General features: G+C 41.5%; 2 protein-coding genes across 3 annotated transcripts; one reads left to right on the top strand and one right to left on the bottom strand.

The window, feature by feature from the left end:
• Positions 1–349: 349 nt before the first annotated feature.
• On the bottom strand, positions 350–5,879 carry tada1 (transcriptional adaptor 1). Its single transcript, XM_051880243.1, has 8 exons — positions 5,712–5,879; positions 4,748–4,839; positions 4,603–4,668; positions 4,414–4,514; positions 1,888–2,094; positions 1,548–1,699; positions 1,270–1,426; positions 350–926 (listed from the first exon to the last, which is right to left on the bottom strand). Exons 1-8 carry the CDS (start codon positions 5,783–5,785, stop codon positions 774–776), a joined length of 1,002 nt encoding a protein of 333 aa, XP_051736203.1. The 5' UTR covers positions 5,786–5,879; the 3' UTR covers positions 350–773.
• Positions 5,880–7,705: 1,826 nt separating this feature from the next.
• On the top strand, positions 7,706–14,808 carry angptl1b (angiopoietin-like 1b). Of its 2 annotated transcripts, none has more exons than XM_051880179.1 (5): positions 7,706–7,866; positions 11,080–11,871; positions 12,614–12,807; positions 13,793–14,063; positions 14,381–14,808. In XM_051880179.1, the coding sequence occupies exons 2-5, from the start codon at positions 11,103–11,105 to the stop codon at positions 14,566–14,568; spliced, it is 1,422 nt and encodes a 473-aa protein (XP_051736139.1). In that variant the 5' UTR covers positions 7,706–7,866; positions 11,080–11,102; the 3' UTR covers positions 14,569–14,808. The 2 variants fall into 2 exon arrangements, with proteins under 2 accessions (XP_051736139.1, XP_051736148.1); XM_051880188.1 differs by lacking the exon at positions 7,706–7,866 and adding an exon at positions 8,124–8,459.
• Positions 14,809–17,567: the final 2,759 nt, after the last annotated feature.

Here is a 17,567-nt window from a genome sequence, read left to right as displayed (position 1 = left end):
AGTAATGATGCTGAACATTCAGCTTTGATCACAGGAATAAATTACTCTTTAAAGTATATTAAAATGGAAAATCATTATTTTAAATTGTAATAATTTCTACAATATTACTGATTTTTTTCTGTATTTTTTGATGAAACCAATACAAAAAAGACTTTTCAAAAACATTAAAAAGTCATTTTCAAACTTGTGACAGGTACAGTATTTAATCTTATTTACTGTTTTTCTCTAACTCTTTCCCCAGACTGCAGTCTGAAAGTCTTCTGTAAGAGATTCTCTTCAATCCTTCACTTTCAGTGAGTTAATATTCATTCAGTGACTCGAAAGATGTGCTTCATCAGTCCACAAGGAATTCATGAGAACAGAAACCTGCGCTTTATTTAGAGATATAAAAACACACAGATGTGCTGAACTTACATACAAAAACTAGGGAACAAATATTTACAAAATCATATTGACTGCAAACAAAAAATGCCCAGAAATATTCAAAATAATCATGTGATGGGGCTCGTGAAGGACAGACCCATCAGCGTCAGTGATGTAAGAGTCTCTGGATGATGATCTTCCTCTCTCCTCTACACTGAGTGTGTGATCTTGACCTCTGCTGTACATGGTGCCGTGATGGACGTCCTCACACACACACACACACACACACACACACACACACAGACACACACACACAGACACACACACACAGACACACACACACACAGACACACACACACACAGACACACACACACACAGACACACACACACACACACACACAGCCGTCTCTCAGCTGACCATCAGGCCGTCTCTGCTGGCGAGGTGCTGCCGGTGGATCCGGTCCTGCTCCAGCTCCTCATGACTGGGATGCCAGAGCCGCGCCAGGATCCGCTCCATGTTCAGCGCGTACATGCTGTGGGACGGCATCACCCTGCGCTGGACCTGCCCGCAGACACAACAGAGCGTCAGAATCTCAGTTCACTAACTACACACAACAAGTCTGAAAGATCAAATCATTTCTTTGGACGTGAAGACTGGTGTTTGGAACGCAATCGTGTGAGACGCTTCTGGAGGGAATGGTGTTTTCCATCGAACAACTGACGCATTTTTGTTGCGCATTGAAGGATTTATTCAGCAAACGCGTTTCCATTGTAGTTTATGTGCGTGTCTTCTTATCGGATAAAACATTTATCTGCTTCAACTGAGCGCATGTGTTTTTAAGTTCGTTTCTACAATTGTTGCACATCTTAGCGTTTCCTTCCACCTTTTTTATGCGATCTCTCACCTGTAGGGCTTCCAGCAGGTCGTAGACGCTGATGGGCGGCAGCGGCGGCGGGACACTGTCACCCGAACACGCCAGCAGGAGAGCGGCCTGCTGCTCCGCATCGTCCGGGGACACCTGAGGAGGAGGGCCGGCAGGAAGTGATGCGCTCGGCGGAGGGCTGCCATAAACACAATACATTAACACGAGGGAACTCATCATGTCAGTCAGTGAGATAATGTCTGCAGGTGTTCATCACTGTGTGCGGTAAAGCTGTGCCTGAGTAGAGGAAGGTGACGTGCCATTCTGTGACGCTGTGATAGGCCGGCAGGCTGTTCTTCAGGTACGGCCGCGGCGTGACGTCACTGCCGAAAGCGTACTGGAAGTGTCCGTCGCGCAGACGGTAGGCTTTCCTCCGCGAGACCAGCGCTGTGATGATGTCCTTCAGATGGACCTGCAGGAGAGGAAGAACAACTGTTTTAATGACAATACATTCTTCCTTAAAACATGAAAATCACAATGCGCCTAAAAGAGGCTTTATTTTCTTTACACAAAGTATAATTTCATATTTTTGGGTCTGTTGATATCGGGCTGAAAGCACTGTGACAGTCAGATCTGAACGTATGAGTTATGTCTGCTGACCTCCAGCGCACACAGCAGGCTGCTGACGGCGTCCTCGCTCACGTTGTCCAGGCCCATCTCGAAGGCGCTGACCATCATGCGCGCCTCCATCTGTCCTCTGGTGGGCAGCAGCAGTGTCTGAGCGCTCAGCCGCAGCTCCTCGTCCTCCGCCTCTCGCGGGCTGAAGGTCTGCGCCGCCTGCAGGGGGTTCTGGGGCTGGAAGCGGTGCTGCAGCACAGGGATCATCACAAACATGCTCAGACTGACAGGACACTACTCTACACCAGCACGTGTTTGCTTTGAGGTTATTTTAATAAAGGTTAAATAAATAAAGGTGACTTATTATCAACAAGAAACACTACATTGTCTTCCTCCTCATGACTATAACAACATAAAACATCCTGATATTAATACAGTAATACAGCACTTCCCACTTTTTTCCCTTCACAATTGCCAGTTTATATCTCACAATTCCGACTTTTTTCTCACAATTGAGTTTAAATCCCGCACTTCCCACTTTTTTCCCCTCACAATTGGCAGTTTATCTCTCACAATTCCGACTTTTTTCTCACAATTGAGTTTAAATCCCGCAATTCCCACTTTTTTCCCCTCACAATTGCCAGTTTATATCTCGCAATTCCAACTTTTTTCTCACAATTGAGTTTATATCCCGCAATTCCCACTTTTTTCCCCCTCACAATTGCCAGTTTATATCTCGCAATTCCGACTTTTTTCACACAATTAAGTTTATATCCCACAATTCCCACTTTTTTCCCCCTCACAATTGCCAGTTTATCTCTCACAATTCCGACTTTTTCCTATCAAGTTTTTCCTCACAATTCTGACTTTTTTCTTATGATTACGCATTTATCTCACAATTCCAACTTTTTCCCCTCGCAATTCCAATGTTTTTCTCATGATTGCAAGTTTCACAATTTCGCTTATTTCCTCGTAATTCAGTTTATATCTCACAATTCCGACTTTTTTCTCACAATTGAGTTTATATCCCGCAATTCCCACTTTTTTCCCCTCACAATTGCCAGTTTATATCTCACAATTCCGACTTTTTTCTCACAATTGAGTTTATATCCCGCAATTCCCACTTTTTCCCCCTCACAATTGCCAGTTTATATCTCGCAATTCCAACTTTTTTCTCACAATTGAGTTTAAATCCCACAATTCCCACTTTTTTCCCCCCTCACAATTGGCAGTTTATATCTCACAATTCCGACTTTTTCCTATCAAGTTTTTCCTCTCAATTCCGACTTTTTTCTTATGATTACGCATTTATCTCACGATTCCAACTTTTTTCCCTCACAATTCCAATGTTTTTCTCATGATTGCAAGTTTCACAATTTCGCTTATTTCCTCGTAATTCAGTTTATCTCTCACAATTCCGACTTTTTTCACACAATTGAGTTTAAATCCTGCAATTCCCACTTTTTCCCCCTCACAATTGGCAGTTTATATCTCACAATTCCCAGTTTTTCCTATCAAGTTTTTCCTCACAATTCCGACTTTTTTCTTATGATTACGCATTTATCTCACAATTCCGACTTTTTTCTCACAATTGAGTTTATATCCCACAATTCCCATATTTTTCCCCTCACAATTGCCAGTTTATATCTCACAATTCCAACTTTTTTCTCACAATTGAGTTTAAATCCCACAATTCCCACTTTTTCCCCCCTCACAATTGGCAGTTTATATCTCACAATTCCCAGTTTTTCCTATCAAGTTTTTCCTCACAATTCCGACTTTTTTCTTATGATTACGCATTTATCTCACAATTCCGACTTTTTTCTCACAATTGAGTTTATATCCCACAATTCCCATATTTTTCCCCTCACAATTGCCAGTTTATATCTCACAATTCTGACTTTTTTCTTATGATTACGCATTTATATCTCGCAATTCCAACTTTTTTCCTCGCAATTCCGATGTTTTTCTCATGATTGCGAGTTTTTCACAATTTCACCTTATTTCCTCGTAATTCAGTTTATATCTCACAATTCCGACTTTTGAGAAATTGTGAAAAAAAGTCACAAATGTCTTTTTTTTTTATTCTACGGTAGAAACAAACTCTGATGAGAAAACTTGATCTGAATAACGACACTCTTGTCTTCTGCTTTACAGCTGAAACTGAATTTGTCTCATATTTGATGAAGTTTGCTTCATTAACTCTGTTATTATCCTGTTTATCACTGTGAAGCTGCTTTGAAACAATCTGTATTATATAAATCACTTAAGAAATTAAGCACACTTTACTATTTTTAACTTATTTAAAACTAAAATTATCCATAGGAGTAGTTTTTATAAAATTACTTTTGTACTACAAGCAATAAAAAAATAGAAGCATTGAAAATAAGATGAAACACAAAATCTCAACAGTAAAATATGTGGACAGCCACATTACGTTCATGCAAATATCAGTGTGAATATGAGAATAAATTCATATCATGAGGGTTCAACACCTTTATGCACAATATCACTTCCCTTCACTAAGTGAAATGTGTATGTGTGAACGAGTGAGCAAACAGAACTAACATCGAATTTCTGCCGGACGGAGGGAAACTTCTTCTTGCCTCGGCTGGGTTTGCCTGGTTTAGATGCGGATCCTCCGGTCCACTGCAGCGACCCCGCGCCCTCTGTGCACACACACACACACACACACACACCTTCATCAAGCACAGCAGACACCTGATGGGCAAACGCTGAGCAGTCACACTGCAGTACCTGAGGTGGAGACGATGATCTGGCAGCGCGTGAGGATGGCCAGCAGGAAGTCATTGTGAACATGGACTGAGGAGGGAAACACATGAGCGTCAGCTGCAGTCTGTGAGGTCAGCTCGAGCCCTACAGACCACACGCGTGACCTTACCGTTGTCCTGGGCCAGCAGACGGCGCGCCTCCAGGTCAAACTCCTCCTTGCTGATCTTCTGCTTGAACCACAGCTTTAAATTGGCCCAGTAACTGAGAACGAGAGACACACACGAGAAACATCAGTGTGAACGACACGGATCACCACATGAGGGGAAAAACATGCTTCTGTAAATCATAACTATGACACACGTCGAAAATGACATACTAAGTCACGATTATGATTATGACACGGAAAGTCAAACTTTTCGATCTCATAATGACTTAGAATGTCAATTTTTTATAATTTCAACATAATGACAGTCAAACTTATGACTTTTTATGCCATAATTTCGACTTTATCTCATATTTATAACTCAGTATATCATAAATTCATAATTTTATGAATTTCAACTTTGTCAAAATTTCATCTTTGTCCATTTTGAGTTTTTATGGTACAGTTATGATCTACCAAAGCATGATTTTCTTTTTCTCTCTTATTTATCTGGCTTCTTACACCTCACCAAATAATTAAAAGAATAAACATAAAATATTGATTTTATTGTTTGGTGTGCAGTGACTCAGACTGGAACTACAATCACAGTCAGTGTAATTCATTCTGAATCGATAATAACGAGAATAAACAGTTTTCAACTAGATTATCAGCCAGTGTAAGCAGTGAAATTACATTTACATTAATTATCAAATAACAGTCAACGTGAGATTTACAAACTTTAAATCGAAATGTCCTGAAAGTGCTGAAATTATCTTCAAAACAAAGTTTGCGGCTCAGTTAATGGCAGAAATGCGAATATTCAAACCCTGTCATTAAACCACAGTGAATCATCTGAAGACAAAAGAAAAGAGTTGTTTATAAAACTATCCGTCATTCTGAAACACGTTAGTATCGAGCAGCGGTCACTGGAGGAAGATGATGATGATGATACAGCAGTGGACTGAAGGTTTAATCGCTCATTAATACTCACTGTTTGACATTATCTCCGATAGCATCAGTTAAATTCTTCTTGGCTATCTCGAGTTCACTCGCGTGAGCCGCCATAGTGACACCGGAAGCTGCGCGAGGACGTGTTCTTCTTCTTCTGCTCGTTTCTTGGCGGGTTACAGAACATCACACTGTTCACACCGCCACCTAGTGTATTAGAGTGTGTAAAACATGGCTTTATTTATCCTTATACATTTTCCAGTTTCATGTAAATATTCAACTAATGCCCTAATAACTTAAATCTGATTATTTCCTGATTCTAGTAGGTCTTTAAGATCCCATTCCTTCCAGTTTTGGCTAAAGCAAGTTATTTTCTTTCTTCCCTAAATTTCCTACAATTTATTTATCGGCCTACACATTTTATATTTAGATAAACTGCATGTATTTCTTCTCCTCTCCTCGACTGACAGCCGCTGCTTGTGTCAACAGCAGATCTGTGTTTTTACCGGAAATCAGTTTAATGTGTGAAAGCAGCTAATAAAACTTAGCAACTTCAACTCCTTGACACAATATAATAACATGAAGATTTCATGAAGAGTTTTTGCTGTTACAAAAATACAGATTTGTAAGTTTAAACTGAAGGTGTCAGAATAAACAGATACTGAAATAAATGAAAGCTGACAGTAGGATCATCACACATCTGTGCCAGCAGAGGGCGCTGCAGCTGATTGAGTGATGAGGTCTAAACAGAGATATAAACACGGATCATTAATTAAAATGAGTGTATTTGCGCACAGTCTAGCGTTTCAGAAAACAGAATGTGGGGTAAATCTGAGCTGTTGTGCTGTAAAAACTGCTCACTGCGCCTCCACTGGAGCTTCTTTTTGATTCTGTGATCTGAAGTAACAAGAATCTTCTGCGAGCTCATCCTGAAGTTCATTAGCTGTGAGAGGAGTGATGCCAGACACGTGACGAGGGGCTGAAAGTGTGAATACTGAGGGATCTGATGGGATCCTGTCACTGTCTGGAACAATGATGAAACGATGATTAGCTTCATGATATTCAGCAGTCACTTATTATCAACTTGAGCCAAAATTAAAAACACACAGGAGCACAGGAACACGCAGGAATATCACATCCAACTAATGGACCAAGAAACAACTGAAAATGAGGGATATATATATACATTTATATATGAAGAAAACAAGGAACAGGGGGAGTTAATCAATTAACAAATGAGTAACTATGGAAACACATGGCAACATTCTAGAAACCATGACAACTAATGAACAAGAAAACCAGAACTAACAGAAGTAAAACAGAAAGATCATGTAACAAGATTTCACAGTTCTGACTTTCTTCTCACAATTCCAAGTTTAAAACTCGCTATCCTTTTTTTCTTGCAATTCTGATTTTAGGTACAAACTCAGAATTACAAGCAATACAGAACTGTGAAAAAAGAGTCACATTCAGCTTTTTTATTTTTTTATTCCATGGCAGAAACAAGCGATCAGTCAAAATACATCAGTTTCTTCCTCACTTCTGTGGCCAGATTCTTGTCAGTGGTGTGATTTCACACTCACACTCACACACACACACACACACACACTCACTCACACACACTCGCACACACACACACACACTCACACACTCACACTCACACACACACACTCACACACACACACACACACACACACACACACACACACACACACACACTCACACACACACACACACACACACACACACACACTCACTCACTCACACACACACACACACACACACACACTCACACACACACACTCACTCACACACACTCGCACACACACACACACTCACACACACTCGCACACACACACACACACACACACACTCACACTCACACACACACACACACACACACACACACACACTCACACTCACACACACACACACACACCACACACACACACACTCACACACACACACTCACACACACACACACACACACACTCACTCACTCACTCACACACACACACTCACTCACACACACACACACACACACACACACACACTCACTCACACACACACACACACACACACACACACACACACTCACACACACAGAGCAGTGTAGGAGCGAGAGTCAGCCGCTCATCAGCAGAAGGACGGACTCCAGCAGACGGAGGATCTTCAGTCCTCTCAGAACGAACACAGAGGTCAGTGACTGCATGATTCCTGCTGCTTTTACTCTGACGGTCTGTTGAGATTTCTGTTGTTTTTGTCACAGACAAAGACATTTAAAAACTAACATAAACATTTACCAATTTACAAGCTTTTATTCGTTTTGGACTGCATGACAGTGAAGTTGTGATTCATAGTTCATGGATGGCTGTAATAATTAGAAAAGAGAATAAAAATACTAAAGAACATTTATGCACTATAATACACGCTATAAAGTCGAGTCCAAATTTGTGTAGACTTAGAGAAACGTTCACAAGTCTTGATGTGGATTTCCCTTTATGTGTTGTGGATGTTTGGAGAGCAGCTGTCAGACTATCCGTTCATCTCACGCCTCCTGAAAAACTATATATATTAGATGTGAGTCTTTATGCTGTAAGACGCTCTGCTGAAGGACAAACTGTCACTTCATCACATGATCCTCAGAAACCAGAATAAAAGCAACTATTAGGTCTTGTGTGAGTTTAAAAACAAGTCTTGAACCGGCTTCAGACGGATGTAACTTTATCCAACTGGGATTTTTCCAGCGAGACCTTGCAGATTTTTCATCTAGTTCTCAAATTCTGTTACTGTGAGTAACTTTTTCCATCCTGGTTTTGAATCTGCTAATGCATGAACAAACTTTACATGTTTCTCATCAGACAATCATTTTCACATTCAGATGAACTTCATGGCTGTAAATGTAGAGTAATTCACTCCTGACAAATCTGAAAATGTTTATGCAGAATTAATAGGATTGTTGAATTTAACAAAAAGTGACGTGCAAAACTTTTTCTTTTTTCTTTTTTTTTTTGGTAGAATCATACTTCATTTTCCATATTCTCACAGGGTTTTTTATTTCTATTCAAACAATGTAAACAATACAAGTCAGAAAAGTGTCAGTGATTTGTTCATGGTGAATTCTGTGAATAATTCAGATCATAGTTTTATAATATCCAGCTCATATATCCTGAGTCTCTGCATCCACACAATCCCAAACCTCCTTTATGCTTCACCAGTGAGGATTTATTCTCAAGTGCTTCTTTAATTCAGCAGAAATTGAGTTCCAGACCATCTCAAATGATTGTGCTGTTGAGACTTTCCATCCCTGTGACAGCACAGAGAACTACATTTTCGAAGAAAATCTTAGGTAATTTATTTTCATTGACTCATGATGGCAACAGATCCCTTTCCTCCCTCGTTCTGTTTTCTGGACATTGTGAAAGAGCACACGCTGCCAAAGCCGTTTTCGTGATGGAAAATACTAAAGCAGCCAGTCCTGAGTGTTCTCACCAAACCGCTGGAATAAATCAGTGTTTGTATTATTGTGACTGAACTCACAGGTCATGCCAGGCTCTACTTAAAGCTGCAGCTCTGCTCATGACAAACACATGCAGATACTTCGTTTTCTCTCTTTTCCTGCACAGACAATCCTTCACACCACACGCTGCCAGCAATACTGACAAACACAGTGAAAACACTGGCTTTAGTGTCATATTCCTCATTTCTAAGTAAAGCTGCATTAAAATCATCACTGACATTTAGAAAGCAAGTACAGTTGAGCTCAAAAGTTTACATTCCCCTTGCAGAATCTAGAAAAATGTGAATCATTTTAACAAAATAAGAAGGATCATGAAAATTGCATGTTATTTTTTATTTAGTACAGTCCTTAATAAACTATTTCACATAACAGTTGTTTACATAAAGTCCACAAGACAAAAAAATAGCAGAATTTATAAAAATAAACCCGTTCAAAAGTTTACATCCCATTGATTCTTAATACTGTGTGTGGTTACCTGATGATCCACGACTGTTTGTTTGTTGTGTGATGGTTGTTCATGAGTCTCTTGTTTGTCTTGAGCAGTTAAACTGAGCTCTGTTCTTCAGAAAAATCCTCCAGCTCCTGCAGATCCTTCAGTTTTCCAGCATCTGTATGATTCTGAGATTCTGAGACTCAAACACAACTATTAAAAAAGGTTCAAACATTCATTGGTGCTCCAGAAGGAAACAAGTCGGGGGGGTGAAAACTTTTTGAATTGGATGAACAGAATAAATTGTACTTTTTTTTGTCTTCTGGGAAACATGTAAGTATCTTTTGTAGCTTCCAAAGGGCAGAACTAAATGAAAAAATATGTTCTTTAAACAAAATAAAAAAAAGTTTTCACCCCTGACTCTCAATGCATCATGTTTCCTTCTGGAGCATCAGTGAATGTTTGAACCTTTTTTAATAGTTGTGTTTGAGTCCCTCAGTTGTCCTCAGTGTGAAAAGATGGATCTCAAAATCATTCAGTCACTGCTGGAAAGGGTTCAAATATACAGAAGATGCTGGAAAACTGAAGAATCTGCAGGACTTGGAGATTTTTTCTGAAGAACAGAGCTCAGTTTAACTGCTCAGAGCAAACAAGAGACTCATGAACAACCATCACACAACAAACAAACAGTCGTAGATCATCAGGTAACCACACACAGTGTTAAGAATCAAGGGTTCACAAACTTATGAATAGGGTTATTTTAATAAATTCAGCTATTTTTTGTCTTGTGGACTTGAAATAGTTGTGAAATAGTTTAATAGTTTATGTAAATAGAAGGTTTATGATCCTTCTTAATTTGTTAAAATGATTAACATTTTTCTAGATTCTGCAAGGGGAATGTAAACTTTTGAGCTCAACTGTATAAATGAAGCAGCGCTGAAACTACCCTGAATGACACCAACACGCTACCTCTGCTGAAGGAGTCACTGGGTTTCTTATGAGAAACCAAACCTTTCATGAGCAGAGAAGGGAAAAACTGGGCCACTAATAAGATGGAAAGCAAACTCACCTGACCGTGAGCTGTCGTGTGACGGAATATAGTGTGCTCAGAAACCCTCCCCTCAGACACTAACACTGCATTCTGTCAGCTTCGTTCTTCTGTGAGGAGATGTTGTGTGAAGAACTGAAGATCATGCTGTCAAACCTCATCTGTGTCTGAACGAAGAGTCGCACCTGATTGTGTGACGTTAATCACGCTGATGCTTCTTACACTGCAAAAATGATGTTCTTCCTCAGTGTTTCTGTCTTGTTTTCCAGCACAAATATCTAAACATTCTTAAATCAAGATACATTTACTGGAGAAGCAAAATGACTGAAGATATTAGGTCTTGATTAACTAGTTAAAGACAGCTAATATAATGTTCCTTTTGTACATGTGACTCTGTTGTGTGTTTGTCTCAGGGTTGTTCGTCGGATCTGCTGCGATGAGTCCTCATGCCTGGATCTTCTGCGCTCTTCTCTGCGTCCTCACCTGTGAACGGAGCAGAAGCGTGTCCAGAGGGCCCGTCCAGAGCCGAAAGAGGAGGCTTGCAGATGACACAGACGATGGGGCCCCGAAAAAGTGCTCTTACACGTTCTTGGTCCCAGAGCAGAAGATCACAGGGCCGATCTGTGCCAGCCAGGGCCCGTCTCTGCCCGATAAAGAGCGCGTGACGCAGTCGGATGTAGCTGACGTCCGTGAGATCTTAACCAAGCAGAGACGTGAAATGGACACGCTCCGGTTGATCGTGGACGTGGATGGAAACATGGTCAATGAAATGAAACTTTTGCGTAAAGAGTCGCGCAACATGAACTCCCGCGTCACCCAGCTGTACATGCAGCTGCTGCACGAAATCATCCGCAAGCGGGACAATTCTCTGGAGCTGGCGCAGCTGGAGGGACGGATCCTGAACAGCACGGCTGAGGCGCTGCGGCTGTCCGGCCTCTACCGCGAGCTGGAGCTGCGCTTCTCCGCGCTGGCCGCGCTGGTCAACAACCAGTCGCTGCTGATCGCCGCTCTGGAGGACCGATGCCTGCAGGTGTACGGGAATCACAGACGGGAGCCGCTGCCTCCGCCTCTTGTGCAGGTGGTGCCGGAGAACATCCCTGTGTACGTGCCACGCTTCTCCAATGAGATCCAGAGGAGCCCCGGCTGGCCCGTTCCAGAGGACAGGAGTCCCAGGCCAACTCATCAGGCCAACGTCAGTCTGGAGGGTAACAAGAACTCATTACACAGAAAAACACACCTGACACCTGGGAGATTGAGATTTCCATAACCAGACGACATGACACACGACAAAAGTGTCTTTTCTTTGTTCATTTAATGTTAAAAGCATCTGATGTGAGTTTGGATATCATTTATAGCCGTACTGAAAGAGACCATGAATAATTCACCTCAGATCCTCAAAATAAATGAAAGGAAACAAGAACATTCAAACTGTAAATGTTCTTTGACAGAGATTGTTTCAGTCACTCAGTATGTATTTTTAATAATGTTACTGTGTAATATTTGTGAATTTGAGATTTGAGATTAATTTGGTTGCGAGTGCAGTGCGCTTACAGAGAGACTCCGCCCACACTCTCTTCTGATTGGCTGTGATTTTTGATTGGTCTCATGGTTGTGTCACGTCTGGTGTGGACAGACAAACAGCTTGCTGCTGGAATCTTATCGCATAGCGTCTGGTTAGGACACATTATTAGCATCAGTAAACTGCATTGAAAAGTGGAAAATGGCTTCCCAAACACTCATTTGCACACCAAACACATCACATCACAAAGTCCCTTTTGAGGAAGGTCTGTTCACTGTGGCTATATTTGAAACACCTCTGGGCAGTTATTTCAGGCACCCAAGACCAACCCTGCGTCTGAATACTGTATACTTCAACTGTATTGAGGAGCATTATTTCTGCTCCTTCCTTGCTCATCAGCACTCATTTGTGTGTTCTTGTTTCCCGAGGTCCCTTCCGGGACTGTTTACAGGTGATGCAGGCTGGACACAGCACCAGCGGGACGTATCTGCTGAAGCCGGACGGGACGGAGAAGCCTGTAGAGGCCTGGTGTGAGCACGACGTGGACAGAGGCGGCTGGACGCTTATCCAAAGGAGGAAGGACGGATCGGTCAACTTCTTCAGAAACTGGGACAGCTATAAGGTATAGCGATGGCTAATTCACCAATGAAAACGCTCTTTTGAATGATTCTGTAACAGATTAATTGTCCAGGAATACAAAACTAGAGGTGGAGAACCCTCAGAGTTAACAACACTGGTAATTAACATTAAAGAGGCCATATTCTGCTTTTCTCCATGTTCATCTGTCTTTAGTGTGTAATGTTGAAAAAGTTCCAAAGTCCCTCCAGCGGGAGTTCTTCTCTATATCAGTGTCAGTGTTTCTGAAACGCCTCCATCTTGAGTTTTCTTCACAATATTCTTCATTTAAATAATTCATACGCAGAATAAAGGGGCGGGACCTGGTTGAGTTAGTTAGTAGTGTGTTGAAACTGGCGGTTATGGTAAGGGGGCATTTCCCAAACACCAATTACACTGCTCCAGCCGACCAATCAGAGCACACTGTGCTTTTCAGAAGTATAAGTGCAAGTCTTTTGAATATATTGGTAAAGTTATACAGAACAATAATTGCTTGAACTGGATCACGTCTTTCTGAGCTGCGATTCACACGATCATTAGAGGCTGTCAGAGAATCAGACTGTTGGTGAACGTGTCTTGGAGAGGCATAAGATTAAAGATAAACAGCTGGATCTCGTTCCCGGGATTGCTCACGTCTGTTTGTTTTGATTGCGCTTGTGCCCGTGTGCCAGCGGTCCTTTCGTCTCGAGCCCCACAAACACACAGTGAAGTCTCTTAAACCTCAACGTAACACACTTTCCAGCGCTTGACGAGCTGCTTCAGGTGTGTTTGAGTTGTAACTGAACTCGTGCATGCTTATTCACTTCATGAAATAATAATAATTCATAGTATGAGCTGAAATCAGCAGTGTAAGTCTGGTGATATCTTAAACATCCATCATCAGCTCAGTTGTTCAAAGAAGCCTGTCCAGTGTTTCAAAGCCCAGTGTGACGGTAATGAAAACAGCGTCCAGTGATTGCCTGTGTTCAGCTCTCTTTTCCTTTTTTCTCCAGAAAGGCTTTGGCAGCGTGGATGGCGAACATTGGCTGGGTCTGGAAAACATCTACAACCTGGGCAAGCAGGAGGACTACAAGCTGCTGGTGGAGCTGGAGGACTGGATGGGTAAAAAGGTTTACGCGGCGTACAGCAGCTTCCACCTGGAGCCAGAGAGTCAGTCGTACCGTCTGCGTCTGGGCACGTACCAGGGCAACGCTGGCGACTCTTTAACCAGCCACAACGGCAAACAGTTCACTACGCTGGACCACGACAACGATGCCTTCTCAGGTGCTTTCACACGCGAGATGGTGTCATTATAAACCCTGGCTCATTGAGATCCATGCTTCACTGTTCATTCAGTTTCACAAAGTACATCCAAACAGGAGGATAACACTGCAAAAAATGATGTTCTTCCTCAGTATTTTTGTCTGGTGTGGCCTTCTGGTCTCGTGTTTGTGAAGCTCGAGAGGTCATTTTATGATATAAAGCGAGACTAAAGCACATTTATGAGTGAAATGCCCACACCAATGCTGACAGCTTCAGTCCATTTGTCATTTAGACAGTGCTGTTTGCCTCATTGATTATGGTTCTTTACTGTCTTTCAGGGAACTGTGCTAATTTCCACAAGGGCGGCTGGTGGTACAACGCCTGCGGTCAGACCAATCTGAATGGCGTGTGGTATTCAGGAGGAGTGTATCGCAGCAGGTTTCAGGATGGCATCTTCTGGGCCGATTACGGAGGTGGTTTTTACTCCATGAAGTCTGTGCGTATGATGATCAGGCCCATTGACTGACGCATGAGTGGATCAGATCGCTCTTACTGATCTGAGATCATCCTTCAACTTCATCAGGGTCCAGCGGGAAACATCATGGAAATCAGTGATGCTTTAATTTGTCCTTGTGCTTCAGGTTTTAACCAGTTTGTATTAGTAATGTTTGGGGTTTACTTGTTTTACAAATTATGTGACAGAGAGATGAAAGAATGTCATCACTATTTTGTAATTAAATTAAAATAAAAGAAAAGAGATTTCTAACATCTGTGAAGACTATTATGAGCTTTCCACCAAGAAAAAAAAGTAGGAAGATTTTGACTTCACATGGGAAACTTTCATCCAAATGTTCTTATTGCTACAGAACAAAATATTCCCAGCTAACAGGAAACGTTCTGGCAAGGTTCTCTCAAAGTTATGAACAAATGTTCTTCCAGCAACATTAATATAATGTTAATGCAGAGTTATCTGGTCTTTAATAATGTTCTCAAATTTTTTTTCTGAAAAATTTTGGATGGCTGTTCGTCTAACATTTTTTAAATGACACTACTCATTTCAGAACATTCAGAGAACATTCAAAAGTAACATTCCGATAATGCTTGTAGAATGATAAAAATGGAATGTTTCCTTAACGTTCAAATAACCAAGAAAAAACGTTTTAAAAACGTTTAAAAACTGGACATTTTTAAAACATTCAAAGAACATTCAGAAATAATGTTTTCATAACTCAATGGGAACATTTGCAAAATGTTCTTACAACTTATTTTGTTAGCTGGGGAAGCATTGATTTCAAAACATCATAACTCACATCTTGACGTTCCTCTCTGCCGTCAGCATTGTGTCATACTGTTCATTCTCATCAAACACAGAGAATGTGGAAACGTCCAGACATGAGCTTTAATACACATATATGTGAAATGAAGCCGTCTGTATGCCAGTTTCTCCCGTCTCCTGTCTGGAGGAATCGGAGGTTATTTTGGTGGCTTTATAGACGTAAGGAACAGAAGAACAGAGCAAGCACAGAAGCACAATGAGAAACATATTGCTGAGATCCAGACGGCCCTGGGGAAAGTGGGTAAGAGGAGCCGCTGGGATGGAAACTGGCCAAATGTCTGTGGTTGTTGTGTGTTTTCCTTTTCCTCCATCAGTCCAGCTACTGGCTAATGCATCAATACGTCTAACTGTAGTTGATTAACTCTTGGTGAATAATCTGATCCAACAAACACAGTATAAAATACAAAAACATGCCATTCGTTTTCATTCATTTTTCATTCTTTGACTTTCAGAATGCAAAGAAACTCTTGGTTGCTTGGCAAGGAAACCTCAAGCAATGAAAAGCACTGTGAAGGATCCAGATCTGCATTGTGAGAGAGACATGAAGGTTTAATATGTGCCATGGAAGGGTTAAACTTATGGAAAGATGACAGATTTAAAGTTCATCCATCCATCCCAGTGTCTCAGGCTGTCGATGGGGAAACACCCCGGACAGATGGATGGCCAGTCCATCACAGCAGATTTAAAATCACAGAAAATGTGGAAAAAGTACAGATGCATTCAACAAAATGAAACTTGAGCATTTTAACAGCTTCTTCTCAAACTGACAATCAAATGGACAAAGAAACAGCCAAGAGACCAATAATATATGACCACAAAAACTTCAACACGCCTTTATGGAGTGTTTATTGCAATATAAATGGTGAAAAAAATCATGAAAAAAGTTTTATAGGTTATTTTTTTCTTTTTTCATTAAAACTTCTTAAAAGAAAGACTAGAGGGATCTCTGGGTGCTTAATATGCAGTGCCGTGTGTGTTTTGGGGTGTTTCTAGGTGTTTTATTCCTGTCTGGTGTGTGAAGAGTTGCTCCTGATCTTCTGGTCTGTATATGTGACTCTGATTCCTCTTTCAGTGTGTGTCTGTGGGGTTTTTCAGCTTTTTTCTTAAAATGATGCATCTGATCACTTTGTAAAGCAGCAGCTCACTCTTCTCAACAACACACATGATCTGAGGACAACATAACATACTCTGGATTTTGTAGCGCAGTCAGATGTTCTTCACATGAGACACTATTGTACATCTGAATGATTCTCCTGTCAGCATGCAGCATGTAAGTGACGCTCACAGTCATATATACACTCAGAGCGTCCACATATACATAGAGCGTCTGCATACATAAATGCAAACCTCAAATTAACATAAACATGTTGAGCCTCCAGCACACAGGGAGCCAGTGTGATCTAGTGTTTCCAGAAACTCTCCTGTGGGTGAAGTAAAAACCTTCTTTCAGCGCTGGCATAGTTCAAGCCGAGGCTGAAATCTGACTGGCGGTCGCACGAGTTTGACCAGACGCTGTGACTGCTGTCTCTCAGTAGGTGTTTGTGGGATGAAGGTGACATCTTTGGCCCACATGCAGAGACCACACAAGTCTAAACGGTCTGAAGAGACCCATTCTGACTCTGTTGAGTGGAAAAAAACTCAACACGGAGAGCTGAGAGATGCTGTGGAAAGCCTCATGGTCTCTCTGGAGTCTGTGGAAGCTGGAAAGTCCAAACAAACATTTGTTAATTCAATGCATAGATGGGGAGATGATACTGCACAGACTTGGGCTCCAAACGACGTAACCGGCCAGGACCGTTTCTGGGATATTTTGGATTTGTTTGTTTACAGTGGAAGGAAGTGGAGACATCTTTCTTTACAGTCTATTGTTCGAGCTGATAGAAAGGCAACAGTAACTCAAATAACCACTCGTCCAACCTTGAAGCAGATGAGCTACAGCAGCAGAAGGATGCCTGTCCTGTCAGCTGAGAACAGCAAACTGAGGCTACAATTCACACGGACTCACCAGAACTGGACAACAGAAGATTGGAATAACGTTGCCTGGTCTGATGAGTCTTGATTTCTGCTGCGACATTCAGTTGGGAGGGTCAGAATTTGGTGTAAACATCATGAAAGCATTGATCAATCCTGCCTTGTATCAGCGGTTCATGCTGCTGCTGGTGTAATGGTGTGAGGGATATTTTCTTGAC

This window comes from Ctenopharyngodon idella, chromosome 2 (genome assembly GCF_019924925.1).
Source record: "Ctenopharyngodon idella isolate HZGC_01 chromosome 2, HZGC01, whole genome shotgun sequence".
In the NCBI taxonomy this organism is placed as follows: domain Eukaryota; kingdom Metazoa; phylum Chordata; class Actinopteri; order Cypriniformes; family Xenocyprididae; genus Ctenopharyngodon; species Ctenopharyngodon idella.
The sequence above is the reverse complement of the archived record's forward strand: the minus strand, read 5'-3'. Positions and strand labels throughout refer to the sequence as shown.

Bases quoted from the DNA above. Each gene is read 5' to 3' on its own strand.
- tada1 (XM_051880243.1), bottom strand. From the start codon at position 5,785: ATGGCGGCTCACGCGAGTGAACTCGAGATAGCCAAGAAGAATTTAACT. The intron at 4,515-4,602 runs GTACTGCAGTGT...GTGTGTGCACAG, and splicing joins GATCATCGTCTCCACCTCAG to AGGGCGCGGGGTCGCTGCAG. The intron at 1,700-1,887 runs GTCAGCAGACAT...CCTCTCCTGCAG, and splicing joins GCCTGCTGTGTGCGCTGGAG to GTCCATCTGAAGGACATCAT.
- angptl1b (XM_051880179.1), top strand. From the start codon at position 11,103: ATGAGTCCTCATGCCTGGATCTTCTGCGCTCTTCTCTGCGTCCTCACC. The intron at 11,872-12,613 runs GTAACAAGAACT...TTGTTTCCCGAG, and splicing joins GGCCAACGTCAGTCTGGAGG to GTCCCTTCCGGGACTGTTTA. The intron at 14,064-14,380 runs GTGCTTTCACAC...ACTGTCTTTCAG, and splicing joins CGACAACGATGCCTTCTCAG to GGAACTGTGCTAATTTCCAC.